Source organism: Eucyclogobius newberryi, unplaced genomic scaffold (genome assembly GCF_026437365.1).
Source record: "Eucyclogobius newberryi isolate DKJ021-1_F unplaced genomic scaffold, fEucNew1.0.hap1 SCAF_14, whole genome shotgun sequence".
NCBI classification, from domain to species: domain Eukaryota; kingdom Metazoa; phylum Chordata; class Actinopteri; order Gobiiformes; family Gobiidae; genus Eucyclogobius; species Eucyclogobius newberryi.
In genome coordinates this window covers 27,891,210-27,908,679 of record NW_027315768.1, presented here as the reverse complement: position 1 = coordinate 27,908,679, position 17,470 = coordinate 27,891,210, and the positions used below count along the sequence as shown (strand labels likewise).

General features: G+C 40.2%; 1 protein-coding gene across 1 annotated transcript in view; it reads left to right on the top strand.

Moving 5' to 3' along the window:
* The window catches only part of lrp1bb (low density lipoprotein receptor-related protein 1Bb), a 512,409-nt gene that overhangs the window by 228,523 nt on the left and 266,416 nt on the right, over positions 1–17,470 (top strand). The window contains exons 8-14 of the mRNA XM_072445180.1: positions 1,023–1,245; positions 4,064–4,256; positions 4,412–4,555; positions 7,694–7,930; positions 8,671–8,851; positions 14,620–14,839; positions 17,070–17,259. Coding sequence (XP_072301281.1) covers positions 1,023–1,245; positions 4,064–4,256; positions 4,412–4,555; positions 7,694–7,930; positions 8,671–8,851; positions 14,620–14,839; positions 17,070–17,259 — 1,388 coding nt within the window. The remainder of the gene's footprint in view (positions 1–1,022; positions 1,246–4,063; positions 4,257–4,411; positions 4,556–7,693; positions 7,931–8,670; positions 8,852–14,619; positions 14,840–17,069; positions 17,260–17,470) is intronic.

Here is a 17,470-nt window from a genome sequence, read left to right as displayed (position 1 = left end):
AAGGGAAAGCTAAACATTTCTATAAATAAAGACACAAACTCCTTTCTGTGTGGAGTTTGCATGCTCTCTCCACTTTGTACGTAGGTTTCCTCTGCTTATCACTGAGATCATGTACTGTGGTGTATGAAAGCGAGTGATTGTGAGACAAAGGATGGAAATGAGTGCTTGGCTGCAATCCGGCGTGTTTACATCATGCATTTCATGTATGTTCATTAACATGCACTGACCTGACCAAATAAGTAAACAAACAAACAAACAAACACACACACTTTTGCAGCATGTACATTCTACATCGCACATAAATTATTGAAGGTTGAATAGAGACTCTCTCATTCTCTCAATGTTTTATCTATTAACTAAAGTTTTGCCATTTTGTCAATATTTATTATCACAATCAAACAATAATTTTCTCCGTCTTATAATGAGTTTGTGAAGACAATGATTGCATATTCATTTTCTGAGTGCAAGTGCTTATACAAGATTTTTCTCCAACACTATATATTTATTCACAATAGTAAACTTTTAATCACGTCTCTTCTTCACCAGTTTTCTTTCTATTTCCATTTTTGCCATTTACAGTTCTTAATTTGGTTTGATCAGTTTGATTATAATGAAGAGAAACATTGTAATTAATCATCTATCAACTAATATTTGTGTCGTAGACTAATGTAGACTAGTGTTGAGGCGATACAAAAATACTCTATTTCAATACTAAAAAAGGCTAAAAACACACCAAATACTAATAGTTTAGATAATAGTTTTAGTATTGATTAGTTTTTGACGACCCTGATTGATGGCTTGGTGAAAAAATACCACCTTTACTTTGATCAATACTAAATCCGATAATAATAATAAAGAAAGTATTAGCTGAAATGTATGTTCTTGAGTCTTAGTTTTGAACACGATTAATGCTTGTAATGTGGCAACACTAACGACCAGTAGCCACTATTTCCCCCTGCAGTTGTTTCCCCCTCGTCTTCCCCTTCCACCCTTCTAACCGCTTGTCCCTCTTCCTCTCCCAGGATGCTTTTCTTCACCGACTACGGGAACGTGGCCAAGCTGGAGCGCTGCAACATGGACGGCTCCAACCGCACTCGCCTGGTGGACCACCGAATAGAGCAGCCCACCGCCCTCACGCTGGACCTGCTCAAGAAGCTGGTCTACTGGGCCGACGCCTACCTGGACTACGTCGCGGTGGTGGATTACAACGGCAAGAACAGACACTCCATTATCCACGGGAGTCAAGTGAGTGTCACATTTCAAGGGTTTGAGGGCCCGTTCTTGTGTCTTTTCCGAGGGCTTGCGTATGCATTGGCGTGAAAGCAAAGTCGACGGGAACAGCTTCTCTTATCCTCCTGACTTCATTCAAAAGCCTCTGAATTTTCGCACAACATGACGTTTCTTGGTGTCTAATTTAGCACTTTATCGCCAAGAGACAGGTGGTATATTCATGTCATGATGTACTCATTTTTAACACAAACTTCAAAGACTTGAGAGCACATTTGGTACATTTGTCTCTCACAGTAGAAACGTATCAGCCTCTCCCTCCCCGAGCGCACCTCTCAGGCTTTTCATCACAGATTAGGACTATTCATTAAATATGCTTTTATGCACAAAAGGCACCCACTCTTTATGGGAGAAGGAACATGTTCATCTCGAGCACCTCATTGTGAGCGCAGGTGTTCTTTGCGTAATGCTCGCCTTGATAAGCTGGTGGCCTCATTAAACAACTTAACACATCTACATTTCACATTCAACCAAGCGCTTTGCCATTTAAATTTAAGGCGTTATATAAATTCAGAGCTTTATTGGCTGTTTTCAGATTCTAGAACGTTATAGGCTCGCAAGTGGAAAAAAACAGTAGGTATTCTTGTATTGATTACAAGGTCATAGCATTAGAAATATAAATACAAAAAGCCAACATTGAGCAGGATCATTATCTTATTGATCCATATGGAAAACTGCTGTGATTTTCGGGCTGTAGCGCACTCCTGAATATAAGCTGTACCAACAAAATTTACGAAGAAAAAAAATTTTCTATGTGGGCGGTACCTGTCAATAAGCTGCAAGTGCCCACGTAGTAACATGAGATATTTGCACAGAAAGTCGGGTTGTCTTTTGAACCACGGGTCAGGCCGGGCCAAGAAAGTCTCATTCCATTGCGGCTCATTATAAAACTGACCTCTGTATATTGCATGTCCGCGCTCCTCTTTGCGTTCAGCCGCATCTAGATTCACTTCCTCATTAGACTCGTTTCTCTGTGAATATGAGTAGGATTGTAATAAAACACAGCATTTTGAAGCTCAACATACAGAGAACACATCAGAACAGTCCCCTGAACAGTGACGTCTTCTTCTACAGTGTGTCAAACGCTTGCGCTTCCTGCTAGAGCGCCCCCCGGTGGCCGTTAGCCAGTAAAAATCTAAATTAGCCGTACGTTATATAGGCCACAGATTTCAAAGCGTGGTAAAAAAAAGTAGCGGCATTAAGTCTGAAAATTACTGAAAATAATTGCAAAAGCACTAGTGAGAAGCAAAGAGGTTAGTAAAATATTAAGAAACTAATTCAGCAACATTTTGCATGATAGATAATAAATAATGTAGACAACCGCCAATAAACACAATTTGTATATGAACAAGTGAAATGTAAATGTTCTTTATTGCAAAAAAAAACAAAACATGTTACTTAAGGCACAGTAATGCATTAAAAATAGATAAGAGCCAAGCAGAATACTAAGAACTGTAATAAAAATCCACTAAAATGTAATTAAATCTATAATACACTATTTATCCAACCACAACAGAAACATCTACACATTAACAATGGACCAGAACCACCTTTCTTCTGAAATGTGGCTGCAATGAAACTCTTCATGCAAAAACTAGCCTGCTTATTATGCCATTTCCGCTGAGAGTCACGCCTGAATGCTTTGTTTTTTATTTATTTCTACGGACCCATGTTTCCAGGGGGCCCCTCATGTAACACAGTCCGCTGAGCCTAGGTGCAGTGAACACAGCTCACCCAACCGTGCAGCCTGTGCATGTCAGTCTGTTAAATGTAGCATAGAGCCTCCGCCAGAGCCCCTGACCCCATATGACCAACGTTACAATCTCAAATCTTTACTTTGTTCATGTTTACAGCGGCATATATCCGTGTGTTCTGCCTTTAGTCGATTTAGTCGATTAAATGGTCAGCGGTGCCTTATTAGTCCACCAAATATATATATTATCAGCTTTGTCGTCTACACATGGTTTCTGTGGGCAACAGCAGAAAGGAGGGGCTATGGAGTGAGTTAGCTGGACATAATTGTGAACTAATTCTGCCTTTTTACATCAAATTAAACTATTTACACTCATTTTTTCCTGTATTATCAGTGGGTCAACTCATCAATGGTCAGATCAGACGGACAGATTTGAGTGTGTTTGTTATTGCCGTGCCCCCTTTTAGTTTACTAATTGATGCTAATGGAAAATCTTCCGTCGACAAGGAATTTCTTCACTAATAAAACCACTACCAAAAAAAAAACTGAAAAACGTTGCCTTTTAAATGTAGATTTCATGGTTTACTAAGTAGCTTTTCTGGTGGAGGGTCTGCCACATGCTTTTCTCATGCAGATATTATTTGCCTGGATCAGAAATCAGAAAGGTTTATTGCCATTTTCAGTGAACAAAATTCACAAGCTTGGAACTTGCTGCGGCTGTACTACAATGAACAATAATAACAGCAAAATATATCAAACAGGGCATGCATAAAGTTCCACAATATCAGAATCAGAAAAGGTTTTATTGCCATTGTCAGTGGCCAAAATGTGGTTTGACAATATTGTGCAACATTGAAACAATAAATAATGATGGTAAAATCCAAAATATGATAAGATTAGACTGAAACATGTTACAATTTCACAAAATATACAGTATGGGCAGAATAACAATATGTTGCATTTATTTATTACCTTTTTTTAAGCTTGTGATCTTGTGGCTCGATGAAGATGGTTTTATGCCAAACTCTGGAGCATTTTACAGTATATTTTAATGTTCTATATTCATAAACATGTTTTTCCCAGGTGTCCTACATTGCTGCATTGTCCGTGTTCGAGGATTACCTGTACGCCACCCACTCCGATCAGTCCAACGGCCCTCCCTCCGTGGAGCTGCTGCAGATTCATCGCTTCAACATCACAGCCGCTCCTCGCACCCTCACCAGCCTGGGGAACAGTCCAGCGCTGCGTGTTTACCACAAACTCACTCAGCCAAAAGGTAAAGCACCTTTCTTATTGAGGTTAGACGAGGAGCAAGCCAATAAGGTCACTTTTATCACAACTTCAAAGGCATATCTCTGTAGCGTTTGGTCAGAAAGGGACTGGTGTGTTGGCATTTAAAGATGTTTTCTCTTTGTTTGATGTCGTTCTCAGTCAGGAGTCATTCATGTGAAGTGGATTCTTACGGGCGACCGGGCGGCTGCTCCCATCTCTGCCTCCTCAGTGGGAGCTACAAGTCTCGGAGCTGCCGCTGTCGCACAGGCTACATCCTGGGATCAGACGGACAGTCCTGTAAAAGTGAGCGTACATCATGCTTTGTGTATTTGGTATTGTATTATGTTAGGGTTAGGGTAAGTCAATGACAACTGCAATATTACCAGCATATTTAAACTATACATTTGAGAGGAAAAAAGACTAGTTCAACTATAGTGATTTAAAATTCTAATCTGTTTAAACGCTTTATATTAACTGCAACATTAATATTCTTTCATAAAGTGTGAACAAAGACCGAATTAATCATGAAGATTTATTTTTTTACGATTCAGGCATAGTAACTATTTGATTAAGGGGTTATGGTTAGATGTAATGTTGAAATTATTATTGAATCATTCTTAATAAACAATTTGTCTTTGTTCATGTTTTATTAAAGCTGAATAACCATTGAACCACTAGAGCTAGTGGTGTTTCAGATTCTTAAATTAAATGATGTCACCCTCCGATTGAGAGAGCAGTTTTTCTTGGAACTATAGTTTTATAAAACACATAAATAAACTCCACAAATGATACCGTATACAACACATAACATATATAGATGTGTATTTGTGATTATTCATGATCTTTATCACACTAAAATATATATGTAAATAGTTAATAAATAGTTCCCTCACCTCAGTAAACTCAATGTTTAGATGCCATCTGAAACTTGGTAATATAACCTGGAACATAATTATGTTTCATACATTCGAATAAATGCAAAATGTGTTAAAACAGACCAACTGAATGGACTTTAATTGATTTTGTAAACAGTATATCATCGGTAATTTAAAATATGGATCTTGTAAACAGCAGTTGACCTGCCATTAGCCTTTCCCTGATGCATGTAATTGTATAGAGTTTGTCATTTATCATTACAGGGTTTAGAGGCTCACTGGTGCACAAGGATTCACAGCATGGACATATCCCAAAATGTTGTTTATTTTAAATGATCTATTACAGTCATATGAGAGAGACTGAAATGCAATGAAACTTAGAACACATTTTTGACTATACAAGGCTTAAACCAGGACTAAAACTAGACCAAACCAAGTCTAAACTGTCCTAAACCAGGACAAACTATGACGAGTGTAAACGAAACCTTTGAGATGAATTGTTACGGTGTTAGAAAAGATCTTGACGCCACCAAAATTAGAATTGAAATAAGATAAGATAAATAAGATACTCAACAAGTATCAAAAAAGAAACAGAAATCACCTAAATAGGACCAAATTGAACCTCACTTGAATAGTTGTTGAACGGTCTTGATCTAATAAAAAACACATAAAACAGATGAAAAGTCCATTCTATTGTCTAATATTCACCTAAAATAAGTCTCCCGTTAAAGTAACTTCCTTATTATTGAGTTTGACATATTAGTACAGTACAAGTCCACACCATTCCTGCCTGACTCTTCTCCTCAGCCGCTCCTAATGAACAAAACCACCGCCACATGAAATGACAGCGCACTGTGGGGACTTAACCGTTCTGCTTGGCCACATTTTTATATATCGGCTCGTGCGTCTAAAGGTCATGTGTCATATCATTCTGCCATTCTCCCTCTCTCTCCCCTCCCCCTGCGCTTTGACAGTCGTAAAGACGAACGCGCCGGGACAGCGAGCCATTTTATACCGTGACGTTCCCCTATCGATCGCTCCCGTCCCGTCTGATTGATTATCGCCGTAATGAGCTTTTAAGTTGCTCCGCATTTGTACGTCTCCCTGATCAATCGCTGGACATTGTGGAGTTGACAATAAAAGCAAAAGGATCAAATTGATGACACAATCCAAGGGGGGGGGGTCTCACTAACTCCACATGTCACGTTTTGATCGGGGTAACGGAGTGACGGGGAGGCTCGCCGTGACATTTGTGATTTATACCCCTCCTGTAGATGTTCTGATGACACCAGCGCTCTCCTCCCTTTTCCCTCCCGACTCTCCACTCTCTTGGCATAATGAGATCTGGCGCTAAATGGTAACGCTCCTTCATGCAGCAGTCTTGATATCTGGGTCTAATTTTCTCCTGGGTAGTCGCTCTTTCGCTCACAAAAAAACATGATAAATTGAAGAGCGGATGTGTGGTCCTCACCCCCAGCGATTCGGTCTCCAGAGGAGGGGCTGGGGTCTGCGCTTCTCTGTGGAGGCCCTCGTTCATTCCAGCTCCATCCCTCTGTGGGGCGTCCCAAAGGGTTAGGCAGAGAGCACACAGCCCCTGGAGCACGCAGGCAGGGAGGGAAGGAGGTGGCTGCCGAGGATCTGCCTCAGCTTTCCCGGCTTCTACTGTTTGTCTTGTCTTAACAGAAGCAGATATATTTTAGAGGCCAGGGGATTTCAATGTCAAACTTTTTTTGCTTCTGGTATTGGTTCTTTGTTGAATTTGAATGCAGATTTTTAGTCCTCATTTGTATTTTGTATGTAAAGTACAATAAAGTTAGATTGAATTTGAAGTAGAGATTAGTATGTATGGCTTAAGGGCTAAAAAACAATGATCCAACCAACAAAACTAGTTCTAAATTTACCAGCCTATACCAGAATTTGACTTAATTTGGGAATAAACAAAGCATAGAACCAGAAGTAAAATAGCTCTAAACCTGGAAACCTGTGTTCACACTCTGATTGGTTCGGATTTGGTTCTAGTTTGCTCCTTGTTTGAGTCTGGATGGAGACTCGGTTTGGTCCTGTTCAAGCCCTTATCCTGGTTTTGTCTAGTCTAGGTTTAGTTCCATGTTAAATCCCAGTTTAGTCCGTATTTTGGTGTGGTGTTCAAGTAAAAAATGCACCCTAGAAACCTGGAACTTAACCATAATCTGATTCTGAAGATGATCTGAAGAATAAAAGTGTCAAATGTCAAAATACTGATCGTATAACCATCGTATGTCCTTGTGCCAGAGTTTAAAAGCCCTTCTTTAGTTCACTGCTGAGGTAAAGTCTTCCATCGTCTCTCGGCTTGTGCCTTTTCCCTCTTCCCCTGTTGTCACCGCATCCCGTGATTGAATGGCTGGACTATAGTCATTGGCACTGATTACAGGGTCTATTAAGGTGAATGGATAGCAGTAGTTTTGCTCACATATAAGAACAATGTGCCCCGTAAGAGGGTTTAATGCCTGGGTGTAACGTTGATGAATTAGACCAATTAATTGACAATAATGCTAAAACTGCACTGCCCTTTCCTCGTGCCTCGCAGAGCCCAAGTCGGATCTGTTCCTGTTTTACGGGAAGGGGAGGCCGGGAGTTATCCGCGGATTGGATATGAACGTCAAGTCTACGGATGAACACATGGTACCGATCGAGGACCTGGTCAACCCCAGGGCCATAGATTACCACGCCGAACTTGGATATATCTACTTTGCGGATACGACGAGTTTTCTCATCGGAAGACAGAAGATCGACGGGAGTAACAGGGAGACAATACTCAAAGATGGTGAGGGCATTTTTACACTTTTTTTTTTCATTTTTAACTTATGATGGCGCATGTTCCTGTGCCATATCCATGCATGAATATGAATTTATGAATCTTAATTGTCCATTATAGAGTAATGCAGGCTGAATGGCTGTTTAGCTGTCTCATATCTCACCAAGATTTACCATTCTCCAAGCCCGTAGTGGAGATTTGTGAGGACACATATCAAAAACCTCATCAAAAACATGCCTGGAGTTGTGTATAGCTCCATTCATGCTTTTCTCATGAATCCTCTTTGCAAGGTCTTTTCCCTCTGAGCTTCAGAAAACAACATGACAAATGCCCAAATTTGTGACATCATAGGTAGAGATGTTTAAGTTCATAAATCACCATATTGTTCTGAGCATTTCTGCCGTTGTGAGGATTATATTTTCGATGCAGTATTATTTTGTAGACAATATATTACACACCTTAAGTTGCTGTTGCTGCTCTAGTTATTGACACAATGAACTAGTGACTTAATTATCTTTCACTCTCTAAAAGATTATCATACCTACCTTGGTTTAGACATTGTATTTAGTTTGCTAGTATAACATCCATAATAAATAATAAGGATAATTGATGCATGTTGCCTATAGTAATGCTTTCAGTCTGTGTCTAAATCAAGGCCCATATTTCCTCTAACCACTTAACCTGCTCATAACTAATCATGTTTAGCATTTTTTATACCAACAATTACTGTTGCAATGTGTTTTATTCAGAGCTGGACAATGTGGAGGGCATCTCAGTGGACTGGATTGGCAGAAATCTGTATTGGACCAACGATGGCTACAGGAAGACCATCAGCGTTGCCAGGTTGGAAAAGGCTTCCCAGACCAGGAAGACTCTGCTGGAGGGCAACATGTCTCATCCCAGGGCCATTGTGGTTGACCCAATAAACAGGTAAACGCCATTGTAACAACCGGCCAGTTTCTTTTTTTTTTAATTTTCGTTCATGATGTTATGTCCAGTTGAGTCTTGATTTAATAATTTTGCCATTTAACCTATTTGCAACACTTTTTCCTGTATCATCTGCATTGCTAATCTGATTTCTCGATGATCTTGGCATGATTTTGGCAATTGTTAACCTTTGCTTTTCTCCCAATATGTGGCCGTCTGTATACATTTGCATACAGTATAGGGTGCCCTGCAGTGACATGAATTACCATGTAATTCGCTTTAGCATGTAAATCTAATGAGTGCCCACAGCATTTTGAGGATTAACACTTGGAGCTTAAACGGTTTAAAATGCTGCAAATAAAGACGTGCAGATCGGAGGGTCCTCGCGTCGTAAGACTTGCCTGTAAAACTTGCTGAAATGTCAACAATTGTAAATTTAATGACACAGAACAGACTGATCTTGTTTGTAGTATCGTAAAATAATAATAGTTTCATGCGCCAAATAATTGAAGTTGCTGTTTGGTCTCACAAATGGGCTATTATTATATATTTTATTATTTGCAAATTTTTAGTTTGTTGGATTCTTCTCGGTCTAGGTCTCGGTCTGCTTATGTTTTACACGTCCATGCCATATTTGTGTGCGTAGTTTGATTGATATATTATTTCATAGACACTCTGTACAACGACACACACTAGAATGAACTGTCATGCACATTCAACAGTAAAGCCCTCTTCAAACTTTAGAACCCGGCTCCTCAAATAACAAATAGCGAGGTGCTGCAGATTGTATCAAGACACACACGTTTAACAGATACAAGCTGTCAGTGTGTTTTTCTCATGGCAGGATTAATAACTTTAACTCGCGCCCTCCCTCTGACAGCAGAAATTATTAGAAAATCTCATTTTGCTTTTTTCGCCCGGAGCCCTGAAGTGAGCCTAAAGCCGCGAACACTCCTTTGATCTGTATCTAACGCTGCTGGAAAGGTCTCGTCGGGTGAAATGGACTCAACTCCCCGACCGATTCCTCCTGCATCCCTACCGCGCCCTTATTTTCTGCCCGGCTTGTCGTCGCCGTCTGTGTTGACACGATAAGGACCACTAGTGTCATCTTAATACCGCCATACATTTCGATCTGCGCCGCATTAGAAGGCTCATACATGTATTTCCATATCATCTGCACGCACCCTGGCCTCCTGCTTTGATGGAGGTTTGGCTTAGAAGTGCAAACTTGAAAGTGAAGTTTGGTGCGCGGTGTAGGAGTGTAGGAGTGATTGTTTAGAACCTAATGAGTTTTTGTAATGTGGTAGTCCTTTGTTACTCACAATACTGCAGTAATCAGCTTTTCATATTTAAAGCAATTAGGGATTTCTGCTTATTATTATTATTTCATCTTATTTGTGCACCTGATATAGTGTTTTTGTGGTGTTTTCTGTAGTTGAACTTTGGTGAATGAACTGAACAGATGATGAACAATGAAGTAGGAGGTTCTTATGGTCACATGGTTCCATTTAACAAACTGTTTTGGCTCAAATGACATAAAATACAAGTAAAAGTGTGTGACTTTCGGGAGTTGGCATGTCACTTGCATGACTCCATGGGAAAAGAAAGGTGTAAACATACTTCAGAACATTCTCCATGGAGGTAGATAAGTGTTGTGCCCGACTGTGGATTATTATAGCAAAAGGAACACAATTTATTTGGAAACAAGCAGGAAGTAAGTAAGAGTCCGTTTTTGTTTGTGTATTTATTCATTTATTTTCCTTAGTTTATGTCTTTACTGGGGCTTTAAGTTACTACTGGTTCTGATGATGTCATTTTTGTACCTTTAGATTTGAGTCACCTCATTCATTTTGCTCTATCCTCTCTTCTTTGACTCAATCTGTCGTCATCATAGATAGATAGAGACAGACAGACAATCAGATGGATGGATAGATACTTTATTGATCCCAAAGGAGATTAAAAATACATATATATAAAACACCAACCTCCATCTACATACCAAATCATCTAAAAATCCACTTCACTTCTATACATCTCACAGCAGAATACTGTTAGTCACCTTTGCAACTCCTCAAATAATGTCAAAAAAAGCAGCAGATGTTCAAATTAGACCGAGCTGAAGCTGAGGTCCTTCCGCTTCTTCCATTTTTGGGGTTGTCCATGCAAACTCACGGATGTCCTTCCAGCCGCAGCCAGCCACTTACTCCTTAACAAGTATTCTGCTTGGATTCCAAAACACAAGCTCTTGCCATCTGTTTGGAGAGACACTCTAAAACACAGGTGGGCAAACACTTGATGCCTTGCCAAATTCCAGTGTCAATCTTTCAGCAGCGAGAACCACAGCCTTTCTCTTTAAATTCATACTCTTTCTATCACTATTACCATGACATAAATACTTAATAGTAAACATCTCAGCTTTTATTCTTTACCCAAACTATATTGGCATTGAATTCTGTACAAGCTGCACCCATCTCTTCAATTGCCAGAATAGTTAACACATCCGTTTGGCCTTGTTTCAGAATCCAATACATATTTTATCACCTTAATTAGATTGTACTTTAATTTTCTCTGTTTTATTACTTCTTTTTTTTCATACTTTGTTGCCAACAAACCGAACGCTCTATACAACAAGAAAAAAAAGTCGCCAAATGGTTGAAATAGAATGCACTTGCTGCTGGCACCGCTCTGTCCTAACTTCTGTGTTTGCTAAAATCCAATCTCTGTGCACATATTGACCACCGACTCGCTTGACTTTGGCGTCCTGCATTGGCTGGATCTCATTCCCCGACCGCCGCGCCGCCGCCGCCGCCGCTATATGCCTCTATAAGGAGTCCATCTGCCTCTCATCCCCCTGTTGTGTCTGCCTATGTCTCCCCTTAGCCTGTGCGTGTAAGTGTGTAGCGGAGCGCCTCCTGAATAATTCATGCGCTTGTAAAAAGATGACTCTGAGACATGGGGAGTCTTCATTCACCTGCATACCCCATTCTGTTTCATCTTCCTTTTAGCCGCCCCTCTATCATTGATGAGGAACAGGGGGGGCCACGCGGGCTCAGTCAGAAACACTCAAACGCTGGCAAATCCCCCGGGCTGGGTTACCGCCGTCAAATGGCTGACCCAATCACGCGGCGGAGATATAGAGCCAACCCCCGCGAGAGATGGCGTCCGGGTGTATACGCTCAGGACTGGAAAGTTTCTGATGTGAAATGAGGGGTTTGTGACTTTGCCGCGATGTGCGACAAAGTGACAGTTTATCTTGTAATGCCCTGACAAGTTTGTGACGGGAACGCCTTTGATCAGACGGGATGATGGGATGAATGTTTAATGCTCATAGGACATTTTGGTATTGCTGTCAACTATCATTTTTGAGTTGAAAAAATAAATAAGTACATCATGTTGCAATTGTTCTTCTGTTAAAGGTTGAATGGACGATTTTTTTTGGCCCAAATTTGAGTCTTGTTTCCTCGTGGTGTGGACTGGCGATTAGTCCTGCCACGTATCAATCATAAAACGCACCTACCGCTCACCTGCAGCCGCGTCAGGCTCGCCCCACGTTTCCGCGTGCCTAAGCGCATTGATCTGTCATAATATAGTTCCGTCAATGTATGGGACAAAATGAAGACGGAGAAAGACAGTTCGAGCTGTCTCAGAAGTGGACTGAAATCTACAGGAGACGAGAGATGTGATGTGATCTGTCGCGCTAATAAACAAACGCACGTGTGTGTTGTATCGGTCCGCACGGGGGAGGGGCATGCGCACTTCCACCTGCGTTCTCAAATCGCAGAAACATCGTCCATTGCGCCTTTAAGCGTTAGGTTGTCTTAAATGGAATGTTTTCTTATTTAAAGGAGGCATGTTAGGTCCACTGACTTCTTGTTCCTTAAATGACACTCATTTCACTGTAGCAAGCAGTGGATATCCCTGTATATGTATGTTTTGTTGAACAATGGCTACATAACAATTTTGACTCCTTCATGTATGAACCGGACTCGATACAGAGAAGTAGGTAAAATTTTTGATACAGTAACATGATTAAAAGCTCAAAAAAGTAGATTTTTACATACCGTATCTTCCTTTTTTCATATTTCTGGCAGGGTTGCGACTTATACTCTAGAGCGACTTATATGCGATATTATTCGTTATTTTCCCATTGACAACCACAAGAGGGCGCTCTAGGCTCTAAGTGATGCAGAAGAAGAATCTGCACTTCCTCTTCCTCTGGAGTTTGTGGAGTTGTTTAGAAGTGACACAGAGGAAGAAGAATTCAGTGAATTTAGTGATTTGGGATAAAACTGATGCCATTTTGTAAAAGAACAAAAAGGTAATTTCATGTTGGTCATGAGTATTATGACCGTGTTTCCAGGTTAAGCATGTGCGTCATGATGTTTTTGCTTCAATCCTGAAAGAAAAAAAAATGCATTTTGATTTTAAAAAAGAGTCTGTTTCTTTGAAGGACGTGCCTTGACTTTTTGCGGGTTTGGCCTGCTGCTCACATCAGACACTATTATGGGGTTGCATTACATTTGTGCAAAAGTCAGGATTATACAGTAATAGACAAATGCGTCCCTTGTAAAAAATAATTATCATTGTACATTTGTGCTTAGTTAATACAACATTTTCAAATCAGTTTAGCTAAATTACAGTCCTAATTTAAACATTGTTGTGTTATTGCTCTTAAACTGAGTAGGTCTGGCACTGGGGAAATTGACATGCTGCGATGTAAATTCATTTTTATTTCAGGCACAACCCTAGCCCAACGCGAGACCACATTTGTATGCAGACGTTTTTTACTGTATGTTTGCATTAGCACAGCACAGGCCCCGCTTTCCCTGTAGTAACCAGCACAGCCAGGGCTCCACCAGGCGAGATAACACATATCAGCCAGATATAAGATTCATCATTCTGAAAGACAACAGCCGGAGCAGCCTGTCAGACGTGTATTGATTGATAAGCTATCCGCACTCAGGAGGAGCAGGAGACACTATTAAACAGCACAGAGCCAGAGCAGCAGGGAAGAAACCACACTACTGCACAATGTTTGGAGATCTCGCTCAACTTGGTCCAAACGTTGAATTCATGTGTTTAATTGACTTCCATATACCTGCACACAAGCGAAATGGAGAAGAATGATATGCAGACAGCTTCTCTAACCTTTTCTATTTGTTTTTCTAAAAGCATATACCGCTAAGTGACTGTTGGGAACTCAGTGAACTCTTGTTGCAGTAGCTACAGTGTGTTGCTAGTGGGTAGTTGCGAGACTGAACTAAGAATATCAACTCAACACTTTTGTTTTTGCTCCCATTTTGCATGAGCTGGACTGAAAGATTATTTTACTATACACACAAAAGACCCATTTCTCTCAAACAGTGTTCATAAAATTGTCAAAATCTGTTTTACTGAGCAATTAACAACCCATCATCCCACATCACGGGTGTGGAATATCAAGATGGTGATGAGACGGCATGAATGCAGCCTTAAGATGGCCACAATAAAAGGACACACACGATGTTCGGTTTTGCTTTGTTGGGAGGATATGAGAGAACACACTGATCCAGAACATCCCAAACATGCTCAGTTTTCTCTCTGACTATGACTCCTGTACGTGGAATATCCTCCAAAACGACAATATGTGCATCGACAAAAACACATCTAAATGTTGTCTATACTCTTTATCTTCTTTTATGTCATTTTGTCTTAATCTGTAGCCTCTGTAACCACCTAAATATCTAACATTATAGTGTATCTTATGTGCGTTTGACTCTTCTATGTTACAGTTGGATGTACTGGACGGACTGGGAAGAGGATGAGGTGAACGACAGCATCGGGAGGATAGAGAAAGCCTGGATGGACGGTTCCAACAGACGGATATTCGTGACCTCCAACATGCTCTGGCCAAATGGACTCACTCTGGACCACGGGACCAGCACCATGTACTGGTGCGACGCCTACTACGACCACATCGAGAAGATCCACCTCAACGGCTCAGGAAGAATGGTGAGGTCAAATAAGGGAGTCGAGGTTTACCATCTGTTCACATTTTATGCAAGACTTGAACCTCCAATCCACCACCACGGCACATTTTAAAGGAACATTTTAGCATATTTCTCATGGTTTATGATAAAACATATGAGTTGTGGTGAAGTAGAAATAACAAAAGTGGTATAAGTTGCGTTCAAAATGTAGATGTTAGAACAGATAACCACTGTGTTTGTGGTTAATATTGCTGTAATTACTGGACCAATCCACAGCAATAACCTGCATGAAGTTTAATGTATTCTCTGGCACAAATAAACTAAAGTTGAATCATTTTAGTCAGAATAGCTTCATAAATTGGTCTGTACTTAAATGTGCGATTGGTCACATGATGACTTATTCTACTTTGCTGACACTTAACTTGGTAAAAAGAACCCTGCCCAGACCAGAGTTTGAAAATCTCTGTAATAAATATTGTTTGTGATGCCTGATGACTGATAACTGATTATAACCACTCTCACAATGTTCCTCATTGCAGCTGCCCTCAGTTAAGAGTTAAGGTTACACTTGTCCCGCCCACACAGTTGCCACTCACAAAACTAACAGCCTGATATTATATAATTTATCAAAACAACTTGACTCCCAAAAACTTTGTAATATTGAAGGTTATTTCCATTATTTCAGACTGTGCTTGTTAGTGCATGTACATCCCCTTGTAATGTTGATGAAAAACATTAAAACCATACTTCATTCAAACAACAACTTAATAAACTCAAGTTGTCTAAATGAAATCCAACATTAGCGCTCATAACAATCAAATTATTGGCTATAATTTATTTATTTTCCTTCCATTATTGCATATTATATCTTGTATCATCACAGCAATCCCATTTTACCAGATGCTGCTACATAAGCTCAATCTACTTTCTAATAGAACAAGAATTAAAGGTTAATTAGGATGTTTTAGCCCAGTACTCTACATCGGAATATATAGCTACTCCCATTGATTTTAATTCTAGTTTAAGCCTTTTTTGCAAGCACCTCTCTGGCCCCACTTTGAGGTTTCGGGGACCTTAAGTTGGCGTCCCAAACTGTTCGAGAATCATTGATCTACGGGGCAAAGCGCTGGGACAAAGCTAAAAAACCAACATCAACCTGAAAAGTCTGTGTGAATTTCTCCTGAAGTTTGTTAGCGAAAAAGTCCAAACGCTGATGCAAATCCTGCAGACGTTGTTTGTTCTTTCTGCGCCGATAATATCTGTGTGTATTGTTCAGTGCCAGGTCTAAACCCTACAGTGATGGAGTGTTCCTCCTCCAAAACAAAAGCCAACAAGACGTCCCTCCATCTCTAACCGTTCCTGTCGGACGCGTTTGCTCTGGCAGATTACGCTAATGAATGATTTGCAAATTCTATTTAATCAATGCCAAGATTCCAGCAAACATTAGAGGCAGTCAGCACAGTGTGAATGGGGTTGTGCAGAGGAAAATTGAATCGCATTCATCATATACTGTTATCAAATCATTTCGCAGCCCGTATCCAAACAGCTCCATCCTGGTTTAGGCTGATAGAATTTCCGGGATTTCTTTCCATAGTCAATAAAACTCCTTTGTATTCTTACGCCTTAGTATTCACGTTCTATTAGCATTCAACTTGGTTTACGTTTTGTCAGAGTATATGTTCATTCTTTTGATTTGGACATTCTATGCGTTTTGAGTTGGAATTAGATATATGTTTATTATTTTTAAGCTTAAATTGCTTTTTTTTATTTTTGGATATTTCTTTAGATTTTGTAAGTGTGATGCATTACTACGATGCTATCTTAAAATACATCTATTTATTGTTATTTATTTCAGAAAGATTGCTTTATTATCCAGACAAACATGGGAAATATCAGGCATATTAATGAAAGATTTTAAGGCTTTTTCTTTTAAAATTATTCTCTTCTGTTTGTCTTAAGATGTTAGAATGATATAAGATAAGATAAGATAATCCTTTATTGTCCACACATGGGGAAATTTCATTGTTGCAACGCAGTAGATACAGAAGGAAAATAACAGATAACTTATAGGAAGTCTGAAAAACACTCTCAATAGAAGATCTCATATATATTAACATATGAAATAATTCTACAGTCACCCACACCTCCACATGAAGACACATCTGTTTTGTTTCTTTTAATAACTCGTTGCCATAGATACATTTTCAGGAACAGTTATGACGGATGAACCCACTCTTGTGAATGTTTTGCAGGTCGTATACAACGGCAAAGAGCTCAACCACCCTTTCGGAATTTCTCACTACCGTAACTTCATTTTTTGGACGGAGTACATGAACGCCTCGGTGTTCCAGTTGGATTTGAACAACGGAGACGTGACTCTGCTGCGAAGCGAGAGACCACCCCTGTTCGGCCTGCGAGTCTACGACGCTCACAGTCAGCAAGGTTCGAACTTTTCTCCTTTACCGCCTCTAGTTCCACTGAAGCGTGACTCTCGTAACCAGAGGAGCACAGACGAGAGGCGAGCGGCTCTCGCTTTTGGGCTGAAAGGGAGAGAGGGCTCTGTGCTCTCTGTGGTCTGACAGCTGTAGCTTTTGTGTGGTTTTATTAATAGGCAGAACATAAGGTTTAATAGATACAAAGGTTTTACATCTTG